Below are 25146 nucleotides of genomic sequence, written 5' to 3'. Positions count from 1 at the left end.
TTTTGAAGAAAAATGTTGAAGCAAAAGTTATAGGTAACATCAAAAAACCTTATTTGCCTATCTCTACTAACCCTGCTTACCTATCTTTAGTTTTACTCATATATGCTTGTAATTGTTGGGGGTGATCGCTTAACATCCTTGGAACGTCATAACGATGAGTGCCGGCTTTTTCAAACCTAAAATCAGAGTTTAGCCGACTAAAATCAATATTATTACATCCATTTATTGGAGTCTCATTTATATAGGAGTAACTTAACTTTTACAAACATTCATATTCATTTTGTAAAAATTTTTTAACTTCTGGTTCTTTCATATCTGCCGAATTATTAAAAATAACATTTTCCGAAAATCGATAAGAAATAATAACATTTTTGACAACATATTTGAAAGAAAAAGTCAATATTTCCTCCAACTTGATTGTTGCCTGGCAACCGAAAATAACAGTAAGGAAATATTCATTTCTGTACTGTAAGGAAATGTTATTTCCATACAGTAAACTTTAGAACATAAATGCGAACAGGCTTTTTCCTAAACAATTTTATTTTTAAAACTTTCAGCACAAACAAGGTTAACATTATATTTTAAAATTATTACTTATTATTTGTTATATTTACTGTTATTTGACAATTAGTACAAGTATTGAAAACTGGAAGAACTTGGGAACTAATAGCATTATTTTGTTGAATATTTTCCAAACTAATAATTTTATTTGTATGACAATAACTATTACTATAAATGATCTTGATGTATTGGTTTTTGAATCCGGTATGGTAACTAAAAGTTTAGATAGTAGGTCTTGTATATCTTGTACAGTCATTTTAACCAGCTCGTCCATTCTACAAGCTCCGGAAATTCCAAATATTACAGCTACCTACAACAATAAATAAGCATGTAAAGAATCCAAATGTAATTTGAAGTTTTGTAAGTTACCTTAATCATTAAATATTCCTTGTCTGGAGCTTCCTGAATACATTTGTTTATTTCTTCTTTAGTTAAAATCTTGGATTTTTTTGGCTTATAGGCATGTGCTTGTTGTTTCAGGAATGCCCGAAGTTTTGAATATTCAGATATATCCACATCATCTCTAATTGCAAGGGTTGCCTTCAGCATTGAATAATTGGCCCATAAAGTTGAAGAATACATCTTGGAACCAAGCTCCAAGAAGTATGCCATTAGAACATTTTCCGAGAAAGAAGTTACATTTTTATTCGTACGGTAGTCCATGAAGCGGTTGTATGCATAGTTATACTTATTTCTAGATTTTATTGGTAACAATTCCAATGATGCAGCATTCATTGCCTCCGTGAGTTCTGGGAGGGTTTCAGAAATGGAACAGTCATCATCACTCATCATTTTACACGTTACTTTGGCTTTTTAAAACGTTAAAAAATCAACACTTTGGAAAGACGCCACAAATAAACTTTTCACTCGTCAAGTTTGACAATTTAAAATTATGTACTTCGTTTCCGTAGTTACAAAACAATGTTTCATGGCTTCTTTTATTTAAGGGAAAAATAATAATGTTGATTTAAAATTTTTAACATGATTAGTAATAATTTACCGTAATTTTAATGATTCCCGATTTTCGGAAAAATAGTATGTAGACCTCGTAGGAAAAGCCACATTCCCCGACTCCGTATTGCCAGTCTCGGCTTGCGCCTCGACTGGCAATTTTTACGATCGCCCGGGAATGTTAAGCTTTTCCTACTAGGTATACAATATACTATTTCCTTACAATGTATGAGTTAGTGTGTATAAATTATCCTGCTTCACATTGAAAGGCATTAATAGTACGTTTACTCCAGGTATTTATTTTATTTATTTGGGACACAACCAGATAAATCCACTACAGCATTGACTATTTAACAATCAACCTACTATATTTTTCATGTTCAAACATTAGAAAGAAACACTATTTTACCAAGTACAATATCAAAGCATCAACAATTAACTAAAAAGAAACTTCACAATTGTAAAAGACAGTTCAATATACCCTTTAAGAATTTTTGAGAATAATGAGAATAAAAAACGAATCTAAATTGTGTTTTGTATAAGTATCACCGACACATTCGTTTTCTCGTTCTTTTCTCTTTTGTGTATACAAACAAGCTCCTTTGGCTCGGAAGAAAAAATCCGGACCAATTAAGTCAGGCGATCAAGAGGGTCAAGATTCCGCCTATGCCAATCCAACCCTTCGGAAAACAGTTAGTCCAAGTAATTCCTGACCTCCAAGGTCCTATGCGCTAGACAACCATCTTATTGAAAGACTATTTCTCGTTTCAAGAGTTCAGCTTCTGCTAGATGATCGGGGATATTATTTTGCAAGAACTGTAAATAGTTAGCTCCATCTAATCGCTCCGTTCTCAGAGTAGAGAGTTCCGACTATTACTCCGAGTAACACGTTGACATAAAATCTGCTCTTAAATGAATTTTGTTTTTTAAAAACCGGTTTTACGCCATTCATCCCCTTAACACGCTTCGCCTCAAAATCCACCGAAACCACCATATATTTTAAAACCGTTAAATATGAAAAGAATAGACTCTTACAGCACCCAGTAGCACATTTATCTCTCTTTTTCAGAGTCATACTCCCAGATAAATAAACAAAACAAAAATACACAAAAAAAAGATACTTTCATAAAAAAGATAAGTTGAATAAAAGTCCTTTTTTATTTAAAATTTTATTACCTAATATACCTACCAGCTAATTACCAAACACTATCCCCAATACAGGGTGATTTTCAACCTATGCGCATAAACTTGGGAAATGGTAGATGAAGATCAATAATGAGTAATAATGAGAAAAAAATGTAGTAAAATATTTTTGGTTTCCGAAATAAAGTTAAACAAATGTCAACAGAACGTGTATCAGACGAACTTATTTTGTTTATTAATAACTGATAGTAAACAAGTCATAATGTTTAGAATTTGTTGTTTGGAATCTTTAGCAGTACTTAATTTGTTGGTGGCTGTGATCGTTTTCGATCGTTATTTTCACACGAACAAAATAAAGGCGTCAAATGTAATAGCGCACATTTTTACAAACGAAGAACTTGTCGACATGGTTTTGATTTACGGTGAAACATGCAGTGGCAGCAGCTGATCTGTATGCCCAAAGATTTCCCCGAGGATATCACCCGAGACGTGGGGCTTTCTTACGTGTTATTCAACGGGGTAGAGAAACTGGCAATTTGCGGCCGCGGCCTGGAAAAGATGGAGGAGCTATTAGACCTAGGCACATTCTAAATCTGGAGGACGATATTTTAGAAGTTATCGAAGAACAACCTGGAATCAGCACAAGGAGAATTGCAGCGCGATTTGGAATATCGCAATCTACAAGTTGGCAAATTTTAAGGCACGAGTTGCTGTACCCGTTTCATGTGCAGAGGGTACAAGCTCTACTTCCAAGAGATTTGCCGCTTCGAGTACACTTTTGTGAGTGGTTGTTACATCACCAGCAGTTAAGCCCAAACTTTACCATGAACATTTTAGTTACGGATGAGGTAAATTTTACGCGCAATGGAATTTTCAACTTTCATTACTGGGCTTTGGAAAATCCGCATATTACACGGAGAACATACTTTCAACAACGTTTTTCTGTAAATGTATGGGCTGGAATTCTGAACACGATGCTCATCGGACCTTTTATTCTGGAAAATCGTTTGACTGGTGCTCGGTATTTAGAATTTTTCAATTACAATTTACCAGTGCTCCTTGAAAATGTGAATCTCAACGTTGGGCAGAACATGTGGTTTCTTCATGATGGTGCTCCACCACATTTTTCACGACCAGCGCGACAACATTTAGATCGTGTGTTTCCCGGACATGGGAAACACATTTGGGTGGCCCCCTCGCTCGCCTGACCTTAATCCATTAGACTTTTATTTGTGGGGTCATATGAAAACAATAGTGTATGTAAATGAAGTTGATACTGAGCAAGAGCTACGACATCGCATAAACTCTGCCAGTGACGCAATTCGCCTACAGCCTGGTTTGGCCCGTGCATGTACATCTTCATGGTTTCGTCGAGCTTAAGTCTGTATCGAAAATAATGGAAACAACTTCGAACAGTTGCTTTAAATTAGTTTAAATTAAACACGTTAAAAAATACACGTTTTTTATTTAAAAGAATATGGATCTCCAAAACTAAGAATATTTTACTATATTATTTTTTTTCATTATTACTCATTATTACTCATCGGCTATCATTTCCCAAGTTTATGCGCATAGGTTGAAAATCACCCTGTATATTTATATACAAGGAAAATGTTGATTTCTGTTCTTAAGCGCATAGGAATTGTTAAATGTTACATAATAGTTTGTGTAATGGCATCTTAAAAATAATATTTAATTATTCTACTTACAGTTAGCTTATAGTCCCTATTTGCTTAATGAAATCTTTTCACTAGCCGATCTTGCTATAGGAAATTGAAATCCCTCTCCTGAGAGACCCTATGTACTATATCATCGATTTTCACATAGATGTTTCCATTTGACACCCACACTCGTTTACTAGAAAAATTTTGCAGGGCACATTTCAACAAAGCAAGCCGATGTTTCGTAAGGCCTTCGTTTATTTGCACGGTATCTTTAACTACTTTTCGAGCTTTTAATATGCTTGACCGCACAGATCCCGTCGAAAAATGTACTAGTACAGCATCGAGCTTATCACTTGGCTTTTTTTGGTTTAACGTGGTGACATTTTTTTATGTCACTGCGATTCAGCTTGATTATCCCTGTCTTTTTCGGCCGGTAGGCAAAAAATACGTAGATTTGTGTATCGAGAGACTTGTCTTGCATTTCAAAACACTTTTTAAGCTCGTTATTCTCTCGGCTTAGAGCTTCTACTCGGTTTTGTACGTCAGCGATTTCTCGGGCGTGAGTGTTGAGCCTTTCCTCGCTTTGCGGCTTTTGTCGACTATCTCCTGTAGATACTTTTCATTTAGAGTATTTAAGACAAGAGAGATTTTAACCAAATAAAACTATTAAAACATAGTTTTATACACTAGTTTAATCGGACACTATGCTAACAACCAGCCACTTGATAAATATTTATGTTTAAAAAGAATAAAGTGTAAGAGGCAAAATTTGAGGAGCTCTTTTCTCCGTAATGTTTACTACATGCACGACATCTACCGACCACCTTTCAATTAAATATCTAAAAAGTATAAACCTTAGTATTTGGTTTTATCCAAAATTATACTTTAAATAATAGGAATAGAATTAAATAGAAGGACTTGGTATCTCATCTATATTATCCTATAAATCTACGCGTGGCCTACTCACTTGTCTTGTGTATTTAAAAAGTCACCCTAACGGACCCTAGTCTCGTGCAGAGTATGCCCTTGTCTTACTATGTGAAGGAGATGCCTGAAAGACTCTCAATACATTTCTTAACAAAAAAAGAAGGAATTCTATCAAAGCCGACTTTCTTTATAGGATCTAATTCACGAAGACCCACACCAACCCGTTCAATATCCAATTGAAAATAATTGAAACTATTGTTCTTAGTATTATTAATAATATTACTAATTCTGAAATGACTGTATGAAAACACTGTTAAAATATTCTGGAATTAGAGACTGACAATAAATTAGATACTTAGAGGATTTCTTTGACCGAGCTCTTAAATGTATTTAAGTCGCCGAGATTTTTATAAGTTTTCTATTTTTCCTGAAAGGCTATCAAAGACATGTCTTATCGCCTATTGAAAAACTAAATTTATATTAGCTTTTTATGACGTACAGGCACTTGAATTATTTTTTTCGGTAAATTGAATATATTTTAGACATTTGAAGTAATTCTTCGTTTTACTTCAGGCATTTTTCCGGGAATCGGGAACAATTTTTTAAATTTTTCGGCTTTTTGGAGTAATGTTTTTATATATAGCTTTATACAGGGTATCTCACGACGAATAGATGCGATCGATATCTCGGAAACTAATTTTTCAAAAATTTTGAAAATTTGGCAACATGGCACAGCCGATGGGGGCTCCATAACTAAAATATTTTGACAGTTGTGACGTTTCTGGTTATACCGGAAGTATGTGTCAACTTCGTTATTTTAAACGGAACACCCTGTATATTTTTGGCTTCCACTTGAAATTTTTGGTATATTTTGTGTATAGTGTCCTATACCTAAGTGTAACCGTTTTTGACATATTTTTGATTTCATGTGAAAAACTATGTTTATAAGCCCTAACATAATTACCGATTACTCCGTTTTAGTAGCCTTTATTTATTGGTTAGTTTTGGTTTTATTTTAAAGGAAGGACCACTTTAAAAGTCTATTTTAATATTTGGCTAACAAAAAGATTCAGGGGGGTCAAAAACTAGCATAAAAAATTAAAATGAAAAAATCATTAAAAGTCAATTTTTTAAATGGAAACCCCCTATTTTTATAATTTTTATATAAAGATAATTAAAAATAAGGCTACCTTTGTATAAGGTTATCTAATCCAAAAATTGATAGTTTCCGAAATATTGGCAGTTTAAATTTGGCCTAATATTAAAAGCCGTCTAGTAACACGGCTCAAGGATTGGTGATTAGTTGGGCATGACAGTTGTCATAGTAACCGCTAGAAGCGGCTTGCAGGTATTGAAAATACATTTGTGGCAGTTTTCGGGCAAATTAGGTCATTTCTGTTCAGGGTTTCTAGGAATTTAAAATATTCTTTCATGCTTCGGAATCTTTTTTAATACATTTTCAGGTTTATTCCATCGTTTCTAGTTCTATCGTAGATTCAGTTTTAAAGAAATTATATTTTTTTCGCGGATCATGGGCCAAATAATCTAAAGGCCGAGTCACTATTGCCTCGAATTCCTTACCTTAGGGCGGCTTCCTTAAAATCTTCCCCCTTTTCCAACAGCTTTGCCCAAGCATATTCCGTGTTTTTAAGGTTAATTCGATCCTTAGTTTCCGCCAAAGTAAGAGCCGCAGCCATTTTATTTCTCGCCCGAAGAAGTTGGTTTACGAGGTCGAAACGTTTTGCCTCTAGATAGAGCTGTTCGGCCTCGTCCTAAAAAACAAAAATTACCAATTTTTAATATATTTAAAGTTTTCTAGAAACGGCAGCAGTGCCGTTTATAAGATTTATCTTGCTGTTTTTAATATTAATAATTCTAAAAAAATAAAAAATTGTTTCTTTTTTATTGAGTCAAGGAGTGATTTATGTTATAGATTAATTTAAGAGCTATAACATACTAGCATAACAGAATAAAAAAGTGATACATTAGATAAAATACATTATTATAATTACAATATACTCCTAATATGTTAATAATAAAAAATTAAACCAATCACGTCTTTATTGGGCGAGAATGCAATATAACGACAACGGTCTCTTCTCATTTTAGACGTAATGATGCTCTGTTAAGGGCGAAACAGGTGTATTTTTATTCAAATATTTGAGAACGTAAGTTTGTACTTACTTTTTTATACAGCTTTCTCACTCAATAAACCTTTTATTTGCTCACCAATAGTCCCAAATGTATGGCCAATACAGCCACCCTACATTCCTGCGATAACGTGTCGTCTGCCATGGCTATTCTTAAGGCTCTCGCGGCCTTAGCATTTCCCATATGGCCCAAACAGACGATGGCCACATCTAAACGGCCAGTTTTAACGCACATTTTTGCCAAACTGGACCACACTCCTTGGCTTTGGACCAGTTTTATTGATTTGAATGCCGCATCCATATTACCTACAATGTTATTTTATGTATTAACTTATTCAGTATGGATCTTAATTGTCCTCCTCCCCTCTTATCTTTTGAATGCGTTTATATAAAAATTTAAAATTTGGCATACATCATTAGCAACCTAAATAGTACTTTCTAGTCCCTAGTTCATTTTGCAAAACTTCAAAGTAGTGGCGAGACGCCATTTTGAAAAATAAAATTAAATAGAATCGTTTAAAAGCTCCCACTGAATGCTTTATGGTCCTAGAATATTAAGACATTACTAAAATCCTACTTGCATTTTCGTTTCCATTTAAAATAATTAAGCTTTAGGTAACACAAAAATATAACTATTTCGAAATGTGCATCATTAACAAGTAGATCGTACATAGATTCTGGCTAGTTGACGTAGACTTTTTATTTCAAGTAGCCCCATAAAAAAACGTCCAGAGGTGTAAGATCGGGTGACCTGGCTGGCCACTCGGTAGGCCCTTGCCAACCAATCCACCGATTAGCGTCAGTTCATCTGCTGAAGTGAGGCGGTGCCCTTCTTATATTGTTGAAAAACTATTTCCAACTCAAATTTATAAAAATTGTCTTCATCAATAATCTCAAGGATCAGTGGTTTTACTGCTGAACTACTTGAACAGGTATAGTAAAGAAAATAAAAATGCGAAAAAAAAGATGTTGAAACGTTGCAATTTTGCTATGGGTAGAAGTAATGACTTAATATTCTAGAACCATAAAGCATTCAGTGGGAGCTTTCAAACAATGTATCGCATGAAGAGGGATCATTCGATTTCTAATTAAATTTATTTTTTTAAAATGGCCGCCAATTAAGAGCCGCACTGTATTAAAACACCTATAAACTTGAGTTTAAGCTAGAGCAAAAAATGTATAAGTTAAGTGAGTTAATCTACTAGCTTTAATAAATTATTGCATTCTGCTAAGTTGCTTCTAGAGGTTACTTAGTATTTTTAGACTAAAGAGATCTTTTTCTAAGCTTGGTACTTATTGGCATCTTTTTCGAGTAATTCTGAAGATTTTAGGTTCACTACTTCTTTTGCAGATAATACGACTTAATATGAGAATTATCTACATTAAAAAAACTGGTATTGTAGACATAAGAGTAAAGTTGTCCAAAAAACTAAAAAAAATCATTTGAAATCTGTATATTGGGGTATCTCTATAGCAGTTTTAATAAAGAGAAATTTATGAAAATAATTTTGTCAGCAAACTCTCAATATTCTAAGAGTTTTGGACAAAGAAAATAATTTCAGTAATTTCATCATTAATTATTCCGATCAATCAACACCAGGGTCAAAGATGGGGCCACCCGAGTCATGATAAGGCGCTAGTCGGACGATATAGACACATAAAATGGATCTTTCTCATCCTTCTGAGACATTGGTGTTTTGCAGTTCGTCCTCTGTAGATTATATAACCAGACTCTATCCCCAGGATTAAAACAGGTCGAATTCGCCTTTATGTAACAGAATGAAGTCACATTATGACAATGCTACTTCATTCTGTAACTTTCTACTGATGTTTATTCCGAATCTATTAATGGACCATTTGTAGATGTTCTATATAATCCTCAAGGGTTTCAGCCTGCTGGGTACTTCCCAGTAATAATGTTCAAAGTTAAATGAAGCATTACCACCGAAGACAACTGTTACCGTGCTTTTTTCAGTAGAGTCGTGGATAGAAGAATGATAAGCTAATAGGAATGGATGGTCATCACACTGATCCTGGATTATACTAGCTGCGTCCCAATCTTTACTTAGTTTCAGGTTGGCCTATCGGAGCTTAACAAATTCCTCTTGAACGTTCTTTAAATAAACCAAAAATGTTTTTCGCAGTTTAATGACATCATCCAGATAAATTAATCGGGATTCCCAAGTCTACACACAAACACAGTTTCTATAATCCTTTCAAAGGTGGCTGGATCATTACAGAGAGTGTAAACTACCAAAGTTCTGTTCGTGTCTTATCGTTATATTCTGGATGCATTTTACCTGCCAGTATCCACTCTTCACATCCCGCTTTAAAAACCATTGTGAACCTCATAGCGTGTCGAGGGTGTCGTCTTCTACTTTACAGCTTTCAAGGGCTCAATCAAAACAGTTTCTTTATATTTTTATCCAGTTGCGGCATTAACCACCAACTCTAAATTTGCTTGTATGGAAATATCTTAAATCATTTCTGAATTTGCTGATATGGAAATCGTAAGATATTTCCATTATATTATCCTAGATAACTTAACAACTCGAGCTTTTCCATTATATTACTGTAGATGGTGCAAAAGCCCATATTCAGTTCTCGTCAGCAATACACATTCATTTTAATCTGCTGGACATTCATAACATCTAATCCCACTTCTGATACCAATTGTAACGGAACCCACACTTCTTGTTGACCTCGGATCACAACTTTCACCTGACTTACTTTGACTGTTGTTTAATTGCTTAGAAGATAAACAACAAAACTGTTTAAAATGTCATGAAACGCGACTTCATGCTTATAAAAATCCATGAAATTACTTGGAAATGCTTAGAAGTTTATAAATTGTTCTCATTTGGGCCTCAACTTAGATGAACTACTAACTTGAATGTAAAGGTGAAAATATTAAACAAAATCTGAAAAGAACTCTAAATAAACTTAAGTAACGAACCTAACAAAAAGATCAAAATAGTACAAAAACTAGGATAATATTTAGCGTATTTATATGTTCATAATAATATTTTATTCATTTTAGCATAGATTTTTGGCGATACCTTAGGAGACGCGAAAAATATCTTCTTGCTTTTTTAGATTAAAACAAATGAGTTCACGAGTATGAACTTGAGGGTAAAAAACATGCTTCTGTGTTAAGGATTTTGATAGTTAGGGCAGTTTTGGTCAGAGTATTTTTTTTTTTTTGATAATTTTCTCAGCAGATTCTTATTATTCTTTACAAAAAAATATGAATATTATTAAAATAGATTTAGTCAAAAAAATTGCATTTTTTATCCAACAATTTTTAATACCAAAGTAATTTTTTATTTCATGATTAGAAATCCTTCAATTAAAGATATTTTAGTCAAAATTAGAGATTTTCGGATGACTTACACAGCCATATTCGTCTCTATACAGTGCTTTCAAAACTCGTTTCAAAACGAGGCACCCTTAATAACTTCTAAAAAAAACACGCCAATTTAGATATTAATTTTATATTTGACAAAGTTCTCTCAATCACCTCCTCATCTCCAGCTAACCTCACTTTGATATGTCAAATGGGAACCGCAATCATCATTATAAGCCGCATTAAAATGTCTATTCAACAATACCTAAAAAAATTAAATCGATTGACGTACCAGCAAATAGTGAGCTAAAATGTCTGGTAATAACAAATATTTCATCGACGTCATACTTTGGTATGTCAAATGGCTATCCTATAGTGTGATACATCATTTTAAAGGGCATATAATCTACCACCCAACGGTGTATAAAAGATGTAAGTTTATAGACTTATAAACAGTAAGGGTGTAAAAAGGTGTTAAAAAAATAAACAACTTAATCAGTTCACATAATTTATTTTATTAAGTGCTCGAAATGTGCTCTGTTATTCGCCAGACAATAATAAAGCCTGTTTTGAAATTCCTTACGTTTGTCTGCTATAAACATTCGCAAGTAATTCGATCTTTTAAATTATTAATATTTTTACGTGGGGATTTATAAACTTTGCTTTTTAAATACCCTCAAAGAAAAAAATTAGTGGTTTTAGGTTTGGCGACCGTGCGGGCCATTCAATTGCACAACGCCTGGCAATGCACATCCCTAGAAACTGTTCATTAAGTTTATGAACAGTTTATTAAGTGTATCCATGTTTATTACTATACATTTTTACTGGTAAGTCGCTTCAACCTGCATCCATTTTTTTGGAGAAGTAAGATGGAAACTTGTTTGTCATTTAAAAAACCGTGTGACATTATGAGACAATCATTTGACCTACCAAAGTGTCTTTTATTGCCACACATTTTTGCTTCCTGTTCGCTTATACGTCAACCGATTTTATTTTTTTTGTTCGGTTTAATTAGATAGGAGATTGTAAGCCCTTTAAATGATGTATCACAGTTAGGGTAGCCATTTGAAATACAAAAGTTTGAGGTCGATAAAATATCCATTATTCCTAGACATTTTTGGTCACTATTCGCTGGTACGTCAACCGATTTAATTTTTTTGGCACTGTTGAATAGACATTTTAATGGTGCTTACAATAATGTATCACACACAATGGGGGTTCCCATTTGACATATCAAAGTGAGGTAGCAGGAGATGAGGAGGTGATAACCTTGTCAAAATTTGTTAACGTCCCCATGTTTATCTAAATTAACGTGTTTTTTTTTAAGAAGTTATTAAGGGTGGTTCGTTTTGAAATGAAAGCACTGTATATAACATCCAGTTGTTTTTTATTAAGAAATTCTATAGTGAACTCCAATAAGTCTAAAATTATTAATTTTTTGTTTAAAAAGCCTATTATATACAAAGAGAAGTAAACAGCCCGAAAATCTTACTTAGCTTCTTAGACTTCATTCTATAAATGACTTTCTTACATTTTTACGGGAGTCCCTCTTAACTTTTAGGTTAATATTACTTCTTTTAATAATATATTTTGACACTTATATTTGTGTATAACAATTGAAATATTCTTACCCAAACTCAAATGATAACTAAAATCTATCACGGCTTCTTTAGTATTTCTATCGCAGTCTTCCAGTCCGGTAAAATCGGGCATACAGTCTCGCACAATACTCAGTTTTTGTAACGTCACGATGTAGGGAATGGCCAAACCGAGGAGTCTTGCATCGGATTCTACTGCTCGTACGTCATGAATTTGGATTTTGTTCTCCGGCAAGATGAACATCGTTACTATTATTTGGTCTTCGTCTTGCAGGGATATTGGTTTTCCTAAATAAAAGTTTAGCATTATTTCTCTTATTTATTTAGATTAAATAACTTATCTACTTTAGCATGAAGAACATGTTGCACACCATGGAGACGAAATAAGATGTCAGGTTTTGTATGTCAGTTTAATTTTAATTAAAATCAGCTAAGAGCTTTCGGTCTGTTAGACCATCTTCAGAGCCGTCAAAAAATACATAGAATCACCACATAAAGAGAAATGCAACAGACATGGACTGATGTACCGGGTGTACAACTAAGAGAGGTCGCCGGCCATATCTCAGTAACTAGTCATCCCACAGCATAGGGAATACGGGCAGTTCGTACGATGACCGCTAGGGGGCGCAATACAACATTGAAATAGAAAAAATTGGTTTTATTGAAAATATCCAAAGTGAATCCTAGAGAAGAATTATGCCATTTTAAAGCATGATAAATTCTAAACATTTTTTATTTCAAACTTTTTTTTTAATCTGTCAAATAATAGGTGGGGGAAGGGTTGAATATTTATATTTAAAATTGTTGATAACTTTTGATTGGCCTAACCAATTTTAACGAGCTTACTTTTGTTTTCAAGAATAATTATCAGGCTTTTATGTGGTATAATTACTTAGCCGTTTTAGTTGTTCTGTTGAGCGCTAGAGGGCGGTTTGTGTTATTTTGAACTTTTTCAGCGATTTTCTGGCAAATATTAATTACAACGATATAATTTTTTTTACTTAAGCTAAAAGAGCATGAAAAAACATAAAAACTGGCGCAAACCGCAACTCGATATCTTATTTTATTCCGAAATTATTAATTAAACTGTTTTTCCTTCCCCACAGATAAAAATCTAGAACAGTCAGATCTGGGGATCGAGCAGGCTTTCCTTGGCCTATAATACTTCCTCTTCCTATCCACAAACGATATTGTCTAGTTAAGTATTGACGAACTTGAACGGCAAAATGTGCAGGGCAACCATCATGTTGGAAAATTATTTGCCCTCTTGTTTCCAAATCAACATCTTCCAGTAACTAGGAGATCATTTTGCAAATAAATTAAATACACATTTCCAGGAAGTGTTTGATTGAAAAAGAAAGGACCAATAATTTTTCCGCCAATAATTCCGCACCACACATTTACAGTCCATCTGCCTTGGTGTTGAGTCTCGCAAATCCAACAGGGATTTTGTTCTGCCCAATAATGCAAATTATGCAGGTTTACACCACCATCACTGCTAAATGATGCCTCGTCCGTCCATAATATCTTCGAGATAAATCGGGTATCTTCTCTAACCATGTTCAACAGCCAATAACAGAAATTGAGTCTGTTATCAACGTCTTTTTCGAGAAGTGCCTGGTGCAGAACCACGTGATATGGATGAAGTTTAAGTAAAAAACAATAAATATAATATAATAGGATGCTTATTAGTGTTGTAACAAATAAAAATAGGTACCTGTGCTCTTTCAGAATATTTTCTACTGGGTCGAGGGACACTCCCAATTCCCTACAAATATTTCGGATGCTTAGTTGAGGGTTTATTTCAATATATGCCTAAATATTTATAACGTTTGCCTCTATGCGCCCTCGCCTTCGTCTTCGATGAATATTGCCGAGAATAATTTCAGTATTTCCTAGCCTGGTAGCTAAACCGGTAAAGACTCTATGATTATTGTGTCTTCTGTCAGGAGATATCTTTGGGAAAATATACGGGCTGCAATGCGTGCATTTTGCATTAACTCAAAATACACTGCTAGCTACGTTTGGCATTTTTAAAAACTTAAATGATTTCAAAATCTGTCTTCGACGTTACATTTGACATCGATCATAAACGTTTTATCATGGCCCCGAAAATATTTATCCAATTTATTTGTTTCCATAGCTTACTATTGACTATGTGACGCAATAATGCCAACGCGGCGACAGATTTCATTGTTCAAAAACATTTTAATTTACAATTTCGGAATAAAATAAGATATCGAGTTACGGTTTGCGCTAGTTTTTATGTTTTTTCATGCTCTTTTAGCTTAAGTAAAAAAAAAATATATCGTTGTATTTAATATTTGCCCGAAAATCGCTGAAAAAGTACAAATTAAAACAAACCGCCCTCTAGCGCTCAACAAAACAACTAAAACGGCTAAGTAATTATACCACATAAAAGCCTAATAATTATCCTTTAAAACAAAAGTAAGCTCGTTGAAATTCGTTAGACCAATCCAAAGTTATCAAGAATTTTAGATACAAATATTCAACCCTTCCCCCACCTATTATTTGACAGTAGAAAAAAAAGTTTGAAATAAAAAATGTTTAGAATTTATAATACTTTTAAATGGCAGCATTCTTTTCTAGGATTTACTTTGAATATTTTCAATAAAACCAATGTTTTCTATTTCAATGTTGTATTACGCCCCCTAGCGGTCATCGTACAAACTTGTAAATAATTTCCAGCAGTTTCTCTTTGCCGCTTTTATTAAAAATATTTTTTTCCCTACGCTGTGCGATAAGTAGTTACTCAGATATGGCCGGCGACCTCTCTTAGTTGTACACCCGGTACAAAGCTTTAAAACAACGTCTTTCATCTACCTATTTAACTTGGATCGTGGCACCTCACCAGACATTATTTTGGATGTACTAAGTTTCAAAACCCAAGAAGTTCTAATTTTAAACTGGGTGTTCCTGAGGAATTAAAGTCTCAATGCCTGAGGAAGAATTTCTGGCCAGCAGGTTGTTATGTAGCCGAATTTAACACCAAAACTCCAGTTCGCTACGAGTCTCAGGCAAATAAAAGAATTTTTTAGATATCTGTAAATTATTGTACCTTTGACAGCTCTGTAGGATCAACTCCTGACACTAATGATAATACTTCCTCTTCCCTCTCTGACAGTACTAATGACCACTTCGCTAACTCCAATTTATTAAATCCATCTAACACGCATCTATTAAGCAGCTCTACAGAATTAATCACTGATAATGTTAATAATCATATAGTCTCACCATCTGTCAGTAACATTTTTCACAGCTCCAGTAAACAAAACCTACTTAATATCTACTGCCAAAATACAAGTGGAATGCGATCTAAACTCACAAATTTTCTTCACACATCAACTAATTGTAATTATGACATTCTGGCTATCACTGAGTCATGGCTTGGTCAATCAATTTCTACTAACGAATTCATCTCATCTGCCACCTTTTTTGTATATAGGCAAGACCGAGATCAAATAGTAACCGGCCTGGAAAGAGGCGGAGGTGTGCTCTTGGCAGTAAACCGAAAAATACCTTCCTTTCTTCTAAAGTTAAATAACTTACGGTTGATTGTCCCATATAAAATAGATATCACTGGTGCTAAATTATCACTAAAACATAGGACTGTCTATTATGTTTGTTGCTTACATTCCTTCTCCTAGCCAATCCACTGATCTTGAATCGGTGTGTGACTATCTGATCTCACAATAATATCTATGGTAAAAACGTCTTGCTACTGGGTGATTTTAATATGACTGATTATGCCAATTATATTGATATAATATATTAGTTTTAACTAATTAACTATATTAGTGCTTGGGAAAAGACTCCTTGCCTAAACCTAAAAATATTATGAATCCCTGAAATTTTCAACTTCAAAAGAGCAAATTATCATGGTCTATATAGTGACTTAGTATATATTGATTGGTCTCCCCTTTATAGTTCCACAGATATAGACCCCACTTGTGATGCATTCTATAAAAGTCTTTTTACAATATTAAATAAATGGGTTCCCAATTACACTCTAAAGCGTAAAAATGTTTGTACAGGACTTGGTATAGTAATGAAATAATAAGAAATATATATCTGAAAAATAAACTACATTGTAGATATAAAAGATCAAAGGATAATACATCATACCAATAGTTTTCTACATTAAGAACTAAAATAAAAAATGATATCATAGCAGCACACAAGGAATATTTTAATCAAATTAAAGAGCAAATAACTGATGATCCGAACAAATTCTGGACTTATATAAACTCTAAACACTTTTAGTCGTATCCCGGGATACGTATACCATGGTTTATAATAACGCTCAGATCAACTCCACTACTAAATGTGTAAATGCTTTTGCAGATTTTTTCAGCAATCTTTTAACATAAGAAATAACCCTACACAATCTTACTAATAAGTCAAGAATAATTTATCCTATCATTGATATCCAATCTTTCTCAGAAGATGAAGTTTTTCCCACCCAAAAATCCATGAAAAATAAAATGACAAGTGGTCCAGATATCTTACCTGCTTTTCTTTTAAGAGATTGCGCTGCTGTTCTTGCCAAGCCACTTACTTTTCTTTTCAATCTTTGTTTGTTAACTCAATCTATTCCTAAGATCTGGAAGCGCTCAAGAGCAAGTCCTATTTACAAAAAATCTGAAAGGATGGATGTCACCAAGTATAGACCGATAACAATTATTAACAACTTCGCTAAATGCTTGGAAATTCTTGTTCATAATAGAAGCATTCCTCAAGTAAAAAATAAGATTTTCCCGCATCACCATGGCTTTCTCAAAGGACCTTCAATAACAAAGAATCTCGTAATTACATCTCAACTGATCGCGGAAACTTTAGACTCCTCTTCCCAACTAGACGTAATATATACTGACCTATCTAAAGCCTTTGATAAATTAGATCATGACATTTTGTTGGCTAAACTCGAGTCTTTTGGTTTCTCTAATAATCTCCTTTTAAAATCATGGCTTTCAGGACGATCTCAGTTTGTATGTGTAAATGACATTTTGTCAAGCGACTCTCAATCTCTCAACGTCCGGCGTTCCTCAGGGATCGGTCCTTGGTTCTCTATTGTTGACATCTTTATTGATGATGTGAAGCTTAATTCAATGGTATTATTGTATGCCGATGACCTCAAGCTTCTCCGCCGTATTGACTCTTCTGACAACTGTCTCACCCTTCAAGAAGATCAGGAATCTAGATCAAGAATCTAGAGATCTAATTACGTAGTGTAAACAATCTGAAAATGAACATCGACAAATGCCAAGTACTTTCTTTCGCATCAAAAACTAATCCAATTCTCTTTAACTACTCTATCAATTACACACCGCTAACTAGATCCGACTCTTTCCGTGAAAGCTGAAGCAACTAAAACCCTCGATTTTATTGCCAGACTTAGCCGCGAGTTTCAAAAAATAGAGACACTTAAAATATTATTCTTTTCATTTGTTAGATCAAAATTAGAGTATGCCTCGGTTATCTGGTTACCGGAATATAATACACACATTCAACAACTTGAAGGAGTCCAAAGAAGATGTCTAAAGCTCTTGTATTTCAAAACTCATGGTGTTGCCAGTGCCAATGCCCAGGGATTTCCAGAAAATTATTTGTTGAAAGTTTTTGGTCTGCAATCACTCTCAACTAGACGAATTTTTTGCAAGTATTCTTGTTTAAGTTACTAAACGGCCATATTGACTGCTCACTCTTCTGAATAATATAAATTTCCTGGTTCCCCGCTTATCTTCTCGTAATAATCACACCTTTGCCTTACCACGGGCAAGAACAAATAAATTATGTTCCTCGCCAATTCATGTAATGGCCGAACATTTAATATCAACAAGGATGCATTTGACATCTTTAACATCCCAATTCCGAAAATTAAAAAACATTTTAATGTAATCTTGCCTGTTCCTACAAACAATTAGCAGTTGTATTCTCATTCTCTTTCCTCTTCCTTGGGGCAAGTTATTGTTCTTTTTTTGGATTGTGACGTGATATATCATATATTATTTTAGGCTAATTCTTCTGTTTTATTTTCAGTAACTTTCATCATTGTATGTGGGTAATTTTAATTTAATTTTAAGTCTACTTTTTTTATTGTTTTTTTAAATTTGGTTTGTTTGATTTCAATTTTATAGTGAGTATGTTTTTTCCTGCTTTGTAATTGGGTGTTTACCTGTAAGGCTTGTAATCAGTACACAACGGACAAAGGTATACATATTTTAGGCGCGCAACATCTTTAATCAGTTGTGTTGAAATTGAAATTTGTCAAACAGTGGGCTTCCAGAGGCAGTTGTGCATATAGGTCTCCTGATGGACCCGTCATGCCCCATCGGGGGTTACCAGAGCCCAATTGCCTTAGAAAAACTCAAAAACGGATAAGGCTCTCTGGTCTGAAGGACTTCGGAAACTCGCTCGGTGCACTGAAGGTATTATTGATTTTTTATTCAGAGCAAATAACCCGTGATATTAAACGAAATTATCTATGGTAATTTTTCCAGTAGAATCAGATATTTGTTATAAGATAAATATCTTTATCCTTGTGTCTTTTTTAGACACAAGGATCTTATATAAAATGATAGTTTTGTTAAGGCTTTTAAGCATTTCCCTACTTATTAGGTTTACCTATTGATTTTTTTTTGTTACCCCTTTTCTATTAATGTTTTATGTTATTTGTCCAGGCATTTGTAGTATGTCCCTTCCAGTGTTTTATTGGCCCTAGCAGGCAGTTGAAAACATAATTAAAAAAATTACTTCAAATGCGTGGAAAGTTTCCAAAATTCTGAAAAATCTTTGTAAAGCGATAATGTTTTTAAAGGTTTCTGACACCTTTAATTATCTTGCCCTACTTAGGTGTTTTATTATTCTTTACAGGCAGTTGAAAAGGTAAAAAATTTCATAAACTGTTAAGTAATAATTTCTGAACCTTAACGTAATCATTTTCTAGTGCTCTTCCAGGCCATTGAAAAAAAAATGATTACATATTTGCCTGAAAATTTTTCAAAAAAAAACCGTTAATAGTTCAATTTCTTTTGTTGTACTATCAACCATCTTTGGTAAACGTATCTATCTGTTGATCAGTGAGGAGGTGCGCCGTCTTGTTGAAACCATATATTGTTGTTACTAGGTATGTCAGCTTGTTGGGTATCAGGGAATAAAACAACTAAAGCAGGGATAAGTTTAAACTATAGAAAGTCCAAGTAGCGCTCTCTGTTTAATGTTTCGTTGAAAAAAAGGGTCCAAGGGTTCGATTTTCCACAATACCTGCCCACACATTAATTTTTTGAGGGCGCTGTGTGTGGTATTCTTGGCTCCAATAAGGCTTTTCGATTGCCCAATATCTGAAATTTTGCCTGTTAGCTTGTCCAAATAACGTATCAGAAAAGATCATATTTTGAATGAAATTTCCATTCTTATTATTAGCCTGAAGAATCTGCTGAACAAACGGTACTCGACGGTCAAAATCGTCTTCTAACAATTCATGTATCAGTTGTACTTTATAAAGATGATTTTTATTTACACGAAGTATTTTTTCCACTGACCCTACTAATGAATTCCAGTTTCTGGAAATTGTACTAATCACAACATGGGGATTATTCTCAATTTTTAATTCAGTATAGCATCTTCAGATACTTTTGTAGGTTTTCGTTTAGGAGGTTTTTTTTTCGTGTTTCCTAAATTTTGGTTCAATTTTGGTAGTAGTCAAATTTGGTGTTTGGTAGATAGTGGATCTAGTAATTGCAGGACAATGAGCATTAATTGCACTAAATAGATTACAGACTTCTTGGTGTGCGTACACACCAAGAAGGTTCCAAAACTAAACATCATTGAGTATCTCAATTCGTTCTTTCTGAGATAAATCCATTTTATTAAAAAATGATGCGTGAAATGACAATTAATATGACAATTATATTCACAACTACATGACAAACAGTTATTAAGTTAGCTGTAAGTTGGACGCATTGAATCAAATAAAAACAATTTAAATTAAACATTACTTGCAATAAATCTAGAATAAATTTTTGTGTTTTAGTTTCATTTAGTTCGTTAGTCTGTTACGTCTTATTTGACAAACTATTGAGTTAAGGCATATGTTTGCTGTATAAAAAGTATTCAGAATATATCATAGTTGGAAAACGCCATAATATACAGGCTGTTCTATTTAAAAAAATTAATGTTAACGACTTATGTTTCTACTTGAGACACCCTCTCAAGTAGGAACAGTAGAAACTGTATATAGATTTTTTTTTAAATTTCAAAAAACACACAGATGACAATACTAATCAAAGAAGAAAAAAAAATTAAAGAAGAAAAAAATACCTGAATTAATGATCCTGTGTTTTTCGTCGTGAATGCATTGTAGAGAGTGAAAAATAATTTACTTTTTATCGGACATCTGGATTTAGAACTAACCATTACTGTGAGTCGACCTTGCAGTATGTTTGTGCAAAGTAAAATGACATAAATTACGAAAAAATAATTCTTGATAGTTTTGTAAACTTAAAACGAGCAATTGAGACAGTTTTCATTGTTCAATGAATATGTCTCTAAAAAGTTAGATAAAAAAGAGCGTATTTTTCTTGAATATAAAAATTTTGTCAGTGTGGACTAAAAAACTTATTTTTAATACAATCATCTTATCTCATTTTGATTACTGTTCTGCTCTTCTGATATCTCTTCCTTAGAAAAACATATAGAGATTATAGTTACAGCAGAATAAGGCAATGCGAATAATTTTAAGGTGTAGCAGATTTAATTCCATGGAACAGAGGTTTAATGCTTTCAATGGGCTGCCAGTATAAAAAATAATTAAAAAGGCGAACTTAACCTTAAAATAGAACATGGTCCATTACCAGAAACTTTAAAATATTTTTTAGAAAACATAGAAACTTTTTTGTAATACAACATTTGATCCAAAAATAATTTTAACATTCAACTAGTCAAATACTCAGCATTACAAAAATCTTAATTTTTTTAAGGGTATTCGCCTGTTTAATGCATTACTAAATGAAATTAAAAACGCAGCGACCCTAAGTATATTTTCAAAAAACATTGTTTAGTTATTTAATCGAACGTTAAGGCTAACTTTCATGCAATATGTATATAACAACGGACAAGATGATAGGTTCCGAATCTTACTATTACTGGCTTTTGCATAAGTCCCACCAAATCTCAACTTTATAAAAGCCGAGGACTTGTTTTTAGCGAGTATATTCTTTTTTATTCATGTAATAGATCCAGACTTTTTCAGCGTATGCTTTCTGAATTTTGGTTTCTATTGGCACAGCGAAGTCGATGATGAAGGCTCATTTTTCAGGTTTCTTGATATACAGAATGTCAGGCTTGTTATGTTGCTTATCTGTTATAATCAATGTGTCTCAGTAGTCATTTTTAGTCACCGGGCTTGGATTATACTTTAATGGGGTAAAATGTTGTTAATTAGATTGATTATTTTTCTAGCAGATATTGCTATGTACGATTTTCGCCATATCGTTGTGCCTATTTAAATATTCTTTTGGAGCAATTACTCTATATCCACTAATGATATTTTAATTGGTTTCAGGCTTCTGACTGACTCTACGTTACGTCTTCTAACCACAACCTGGCTCTACACGGCAGATATTGCACCGTCTGTTTCGCGATTGTTGGCCAATGGCGGCACGTAGCTTGTAAGAGAAGCAGTGCACAAGTTTAACGTGAAAAAAAAAATTCGCGGAAAGTATAAAGATATTAAAAATGCCCACGAGACAGAAAGATAAGAATGAACAAACGCTGCTTTGCTAGCGAAACAGTCAATTTCTATGATTTTTTTAATGATTTTTATGTTTGTATAATTTTTATAATTTGTATGTACACATATGTTTTGAGTTACCACCTCGTATTATACTTTCATTTAATGTTATGAATTTGTCCTCTCTCCAATTGGAATTGTTGGAATAACTCCAACTTCGCTCAATTTCAGCATGCATTTGTTCATATCATTTTGAAAAAGATTGTTTCGAACTCCCTTTAAGACAGCGCTTACCATTTACTAATGTTAAAAAAATTATAAACATTGAAAAAAAATATATACATTTGTTTTTTCATTACTTATCTTGTTTTCAGTCTTATTTTTAGTGAATATACTTGACGAGAAGCTTTGGTTAATTTAATCAATTCATTACTTGTAAGTTTACTAATTCATGAGTTTTATTAACAAAAGGTTATTATATTTTTATATTCGTTAAAAAATTAAATCTCTTGTCAGTTTCCTGATTATTTGTATTTCTTTTTTTTTTTTAAGTTGGCTTACCTAGAGATCTCAATCAATTTTTTTATTTGCCCTACGAATTTGAAGTTAACCCAACTCAATAATCCTCTAAATACGTAAATACCTAAGACATTTTATTAATTATTAACCTTTTGGTTGTATTTTACAGTTAATGGGAATTTTCTGTCTATTCAATAAAAATAAACAAACCCCAGAATATAATATTTTGCCCCCCATATAATATAATAGCAAATAAAATAAATTCTTATCCGCATCTAGTGTGATGGCAAATTATTCTGTTACACACATGACGTCACGCTATTCGGCAAATGCATTATGTATGCGTGCTGCTGACATAGCGTGTTTTCGTGTATCGTGGTCAATGGTAAAGATTTCTTTTGTCGGTAGCATCAACAATGCGATCGAGGGGCGTTGCGTCTCTAATATAGGTACGCTATCTACATTCATTGAACTTTCAATATTGACTTCTTTATAGAATATCTTATTATATTTTATTAAGAAAAAATATTCATATTTTATTGAAGCGAAACAGTAGTATTGTTTTGTACCTGTCAAAATAACTGACGAATTTTTATGATATTATAAACTGTTTTTTTGCCATTTCTACGTAAGATATGTTGCAAGGAAAAAAACTGCCCATAGTTGCCATCCACGGCAATGCAAATTCTAGTCTTTCAATGTTCTAAGATAATAATAATCTACGCAGTTTACTTTAAATAATTTCACACGAAATAAGTGAAGTTATTTCTTGTTGTTTCCCTTCCAGGCCGTAAAAGTAACACTATGAAACAAAGACTTACCGTAATTTTTCAACCTAACGAAATCCTTTTTACCGCCCCTCTTTAGCTTCCTGGCATTACAAATTAAAAATCTGGGATCTTCCTCGCACCAAAACACACTCAGTGGTATCCGATTTTTGCAAACATCATCGAAACTCCTCTCTGACATACCGCTATCGCTTTCATCAGCATTAAAATATTCATTATCAATTCCATCATATTTTCTAAAATCGTACGTGGACAACTCGTCGGTTTCGATGTCCCAAATGTACAATTTCCCATCGGGGATTAGATTTGAGGCTGCCAAAGTTAACGCCACTTTATTACCTACAAAAGTACATTTCAAACCAATAGGAACCTCAAAAAAGTCACCATTAAACCTGTTGAGTTCGTTTTTGCTTGTATAATCTCTCCGAAATCCTCAACTGTATCCATCAAACACTTCACGGGAGTGATCAACTTCGGATGGACGTCATTCAAATCGTAAATTTTCAAAAAACCTTCCATGGTCGCTATAGTTAAGTGATTATTGGTCACGTCCGCCCCTATCGGTTCCCCTTTAAATTTTACAAGGTTATAAAATTCTAACGGAAATAATTTGTTTCATACCTTCAGTGGCACTGGTTGATATTTGGAACACCATACTGCCAGTCGATGTGTACAGGGTGACTTTCTGCGCGTTTATCGCTATAATGGTTTTCTTGTGGAGAATTATTCCTTCGTTATCGCAAGGGAAGTTGGTCGCAAAGGTAACTTCAAAATCACTTGGAGTGTTGCCTATAAGGATTTTTTTAAATAATTTGAATTCGTCGTAAAAAAAACGTGACGATGGAGGTCAGAAAAATAAAATTTTATTAGGTTAGTGGCTCCTCATTTATTGGGTTATTGGAATTTTTCCTTAAAAATAATAAAGTCCATAGAGACAAAGTGCTCAGATCTCTGGAACAAAGGGACCTAGAGCTCTGAAAATTGGTTTTTTCAAACACAGTTTTTTCCAATAAAATCAGACAATCAAGACATTTATTTCTTTTAATCAGATGCGATGCTAATGCATATAAATATACTTAATATGGGGGACAAACCGACATTCTCCAACGTACTCCGCAGAGAAATAATAGATCTAACCCTAGGCAAGAGGAGCATCTGTGATCTTGTGAGAAAATGGCCCATATCTGATGAACCCAGTTTGTCAGAGTAGTTTGAGTTTTTGTCAGGTAAACAGGATTCGAACTAGAATATGCGGACACAACTCCAAGGATTTATAGGAATTCCAGAAAAATGAACTAGACCGTTTTCTAGTAACCTGGAAAACGGTCCAACGGAGGCTAAAAACAACCTGAAGTGCTGACAAAGTCAATTATAGAGGCTATCAGAGATGCTGACGTCATCAGATGCTCGAGCAATCTTCGAGCAACAAAAAAATCGGAAGAAATTCAGTTGGACCATAGTTGTCTGATTTAAAAAGAGTTTCTACTTTTTTTTGTATTTGCATACATTGCAGTTTATTTAGTTGAATGTTGGGAAGATTTTAGCAATTAATAATACAAAATATCTTATAACAAATTTAAGTTTAGGTATAAGAATAAATCTTAAATATCTGAAGCACTCTGCAAAATATTTTTACTTCTATTCTTCAATATATTTTTTAAGATTAATTTCTTTAACATTGCTTTATATTACTGTTCGTCATTTCTTTGCGAATCTTATTGAATGTTGTTCAATTGTCAATTTGAACT

General features: G+C 33.5%; 1 protein-coding gene and 1 long non-coding RNA gene across 3 annotated transcripts in view; both read right to left on the bottom strand.

Annotated features, from left to right (window-relative positions):
- The window catches only part of LOC126737347 (intraflagellar transport protein 140 homolog), a 79390-nt gene that overhangs the window by 27463 nt on the left and 26781 nt on the right, over nucleotides 1-25146 (bottom strand). For both annotated transcript variants that reach the window (XM_050442207.1, XM_050442208.1), the window contains 7 exons: nucleotides 24020-24187; nucleotides 23791-23967; nucleotides 23432-23737; nucleotides 12374-12628; nucleotides 7476-7702; nucleotides 6828-7018; nucleotides 81-176 (listed from right to left, as the gene is read on the bottom strand). In XM_050442207.1, the coding sequence (XP_050298164.1) occupies nucleotides 81-176; nucleotides 6828-7018; nucleotides 7476-7702; nucleotides 12374-12628; nucleotides 23432-23737; nucleotides 23791-23967; nucleotides 24020-24187 (1420 nt within the window). The remainder of the gene's footprint in view (nucleotides 1-80; nucleotides 177-6827; nucleotides 7019-7475; nucleotides 7703-12373; nucleotides 12629-23431; nucleotides 23738-23790; nucleotides 23968-24019; nucleotides 24188-25146) is intronic.
- On the bottom strand, nucleotides 522-1726 carry LOC126737358 (uncharacterized). Its single transcript, XR_007661004.1, has 2 exons — nucleotides 931-1726; nucleotides 522-871 (listed from the first exon to the last, which is right to left on the bottom strand). It is a non-coding gene; the product is annotated as an uncharacterized LOC126737358 (long non-coding RNA).

This window comes from Anthonomus grandis, chromosome 6 (assembly GCF_022605725.1).
Source record: "Anthonomus grandis grandis chromosome 6, icAntGran1.3, whole genome shotgun sequence".
Taxonomy (NCBI): domain Eukaryota; kingdom Metazoa; phylum Arthropoda; class Insecta; order Coleoptera; family Curculionidae; genus Anthonomus; species Anthonomus grandis.
This window is presented reverse-complemented; position numbering and strand designations above follow the sequence as displayed.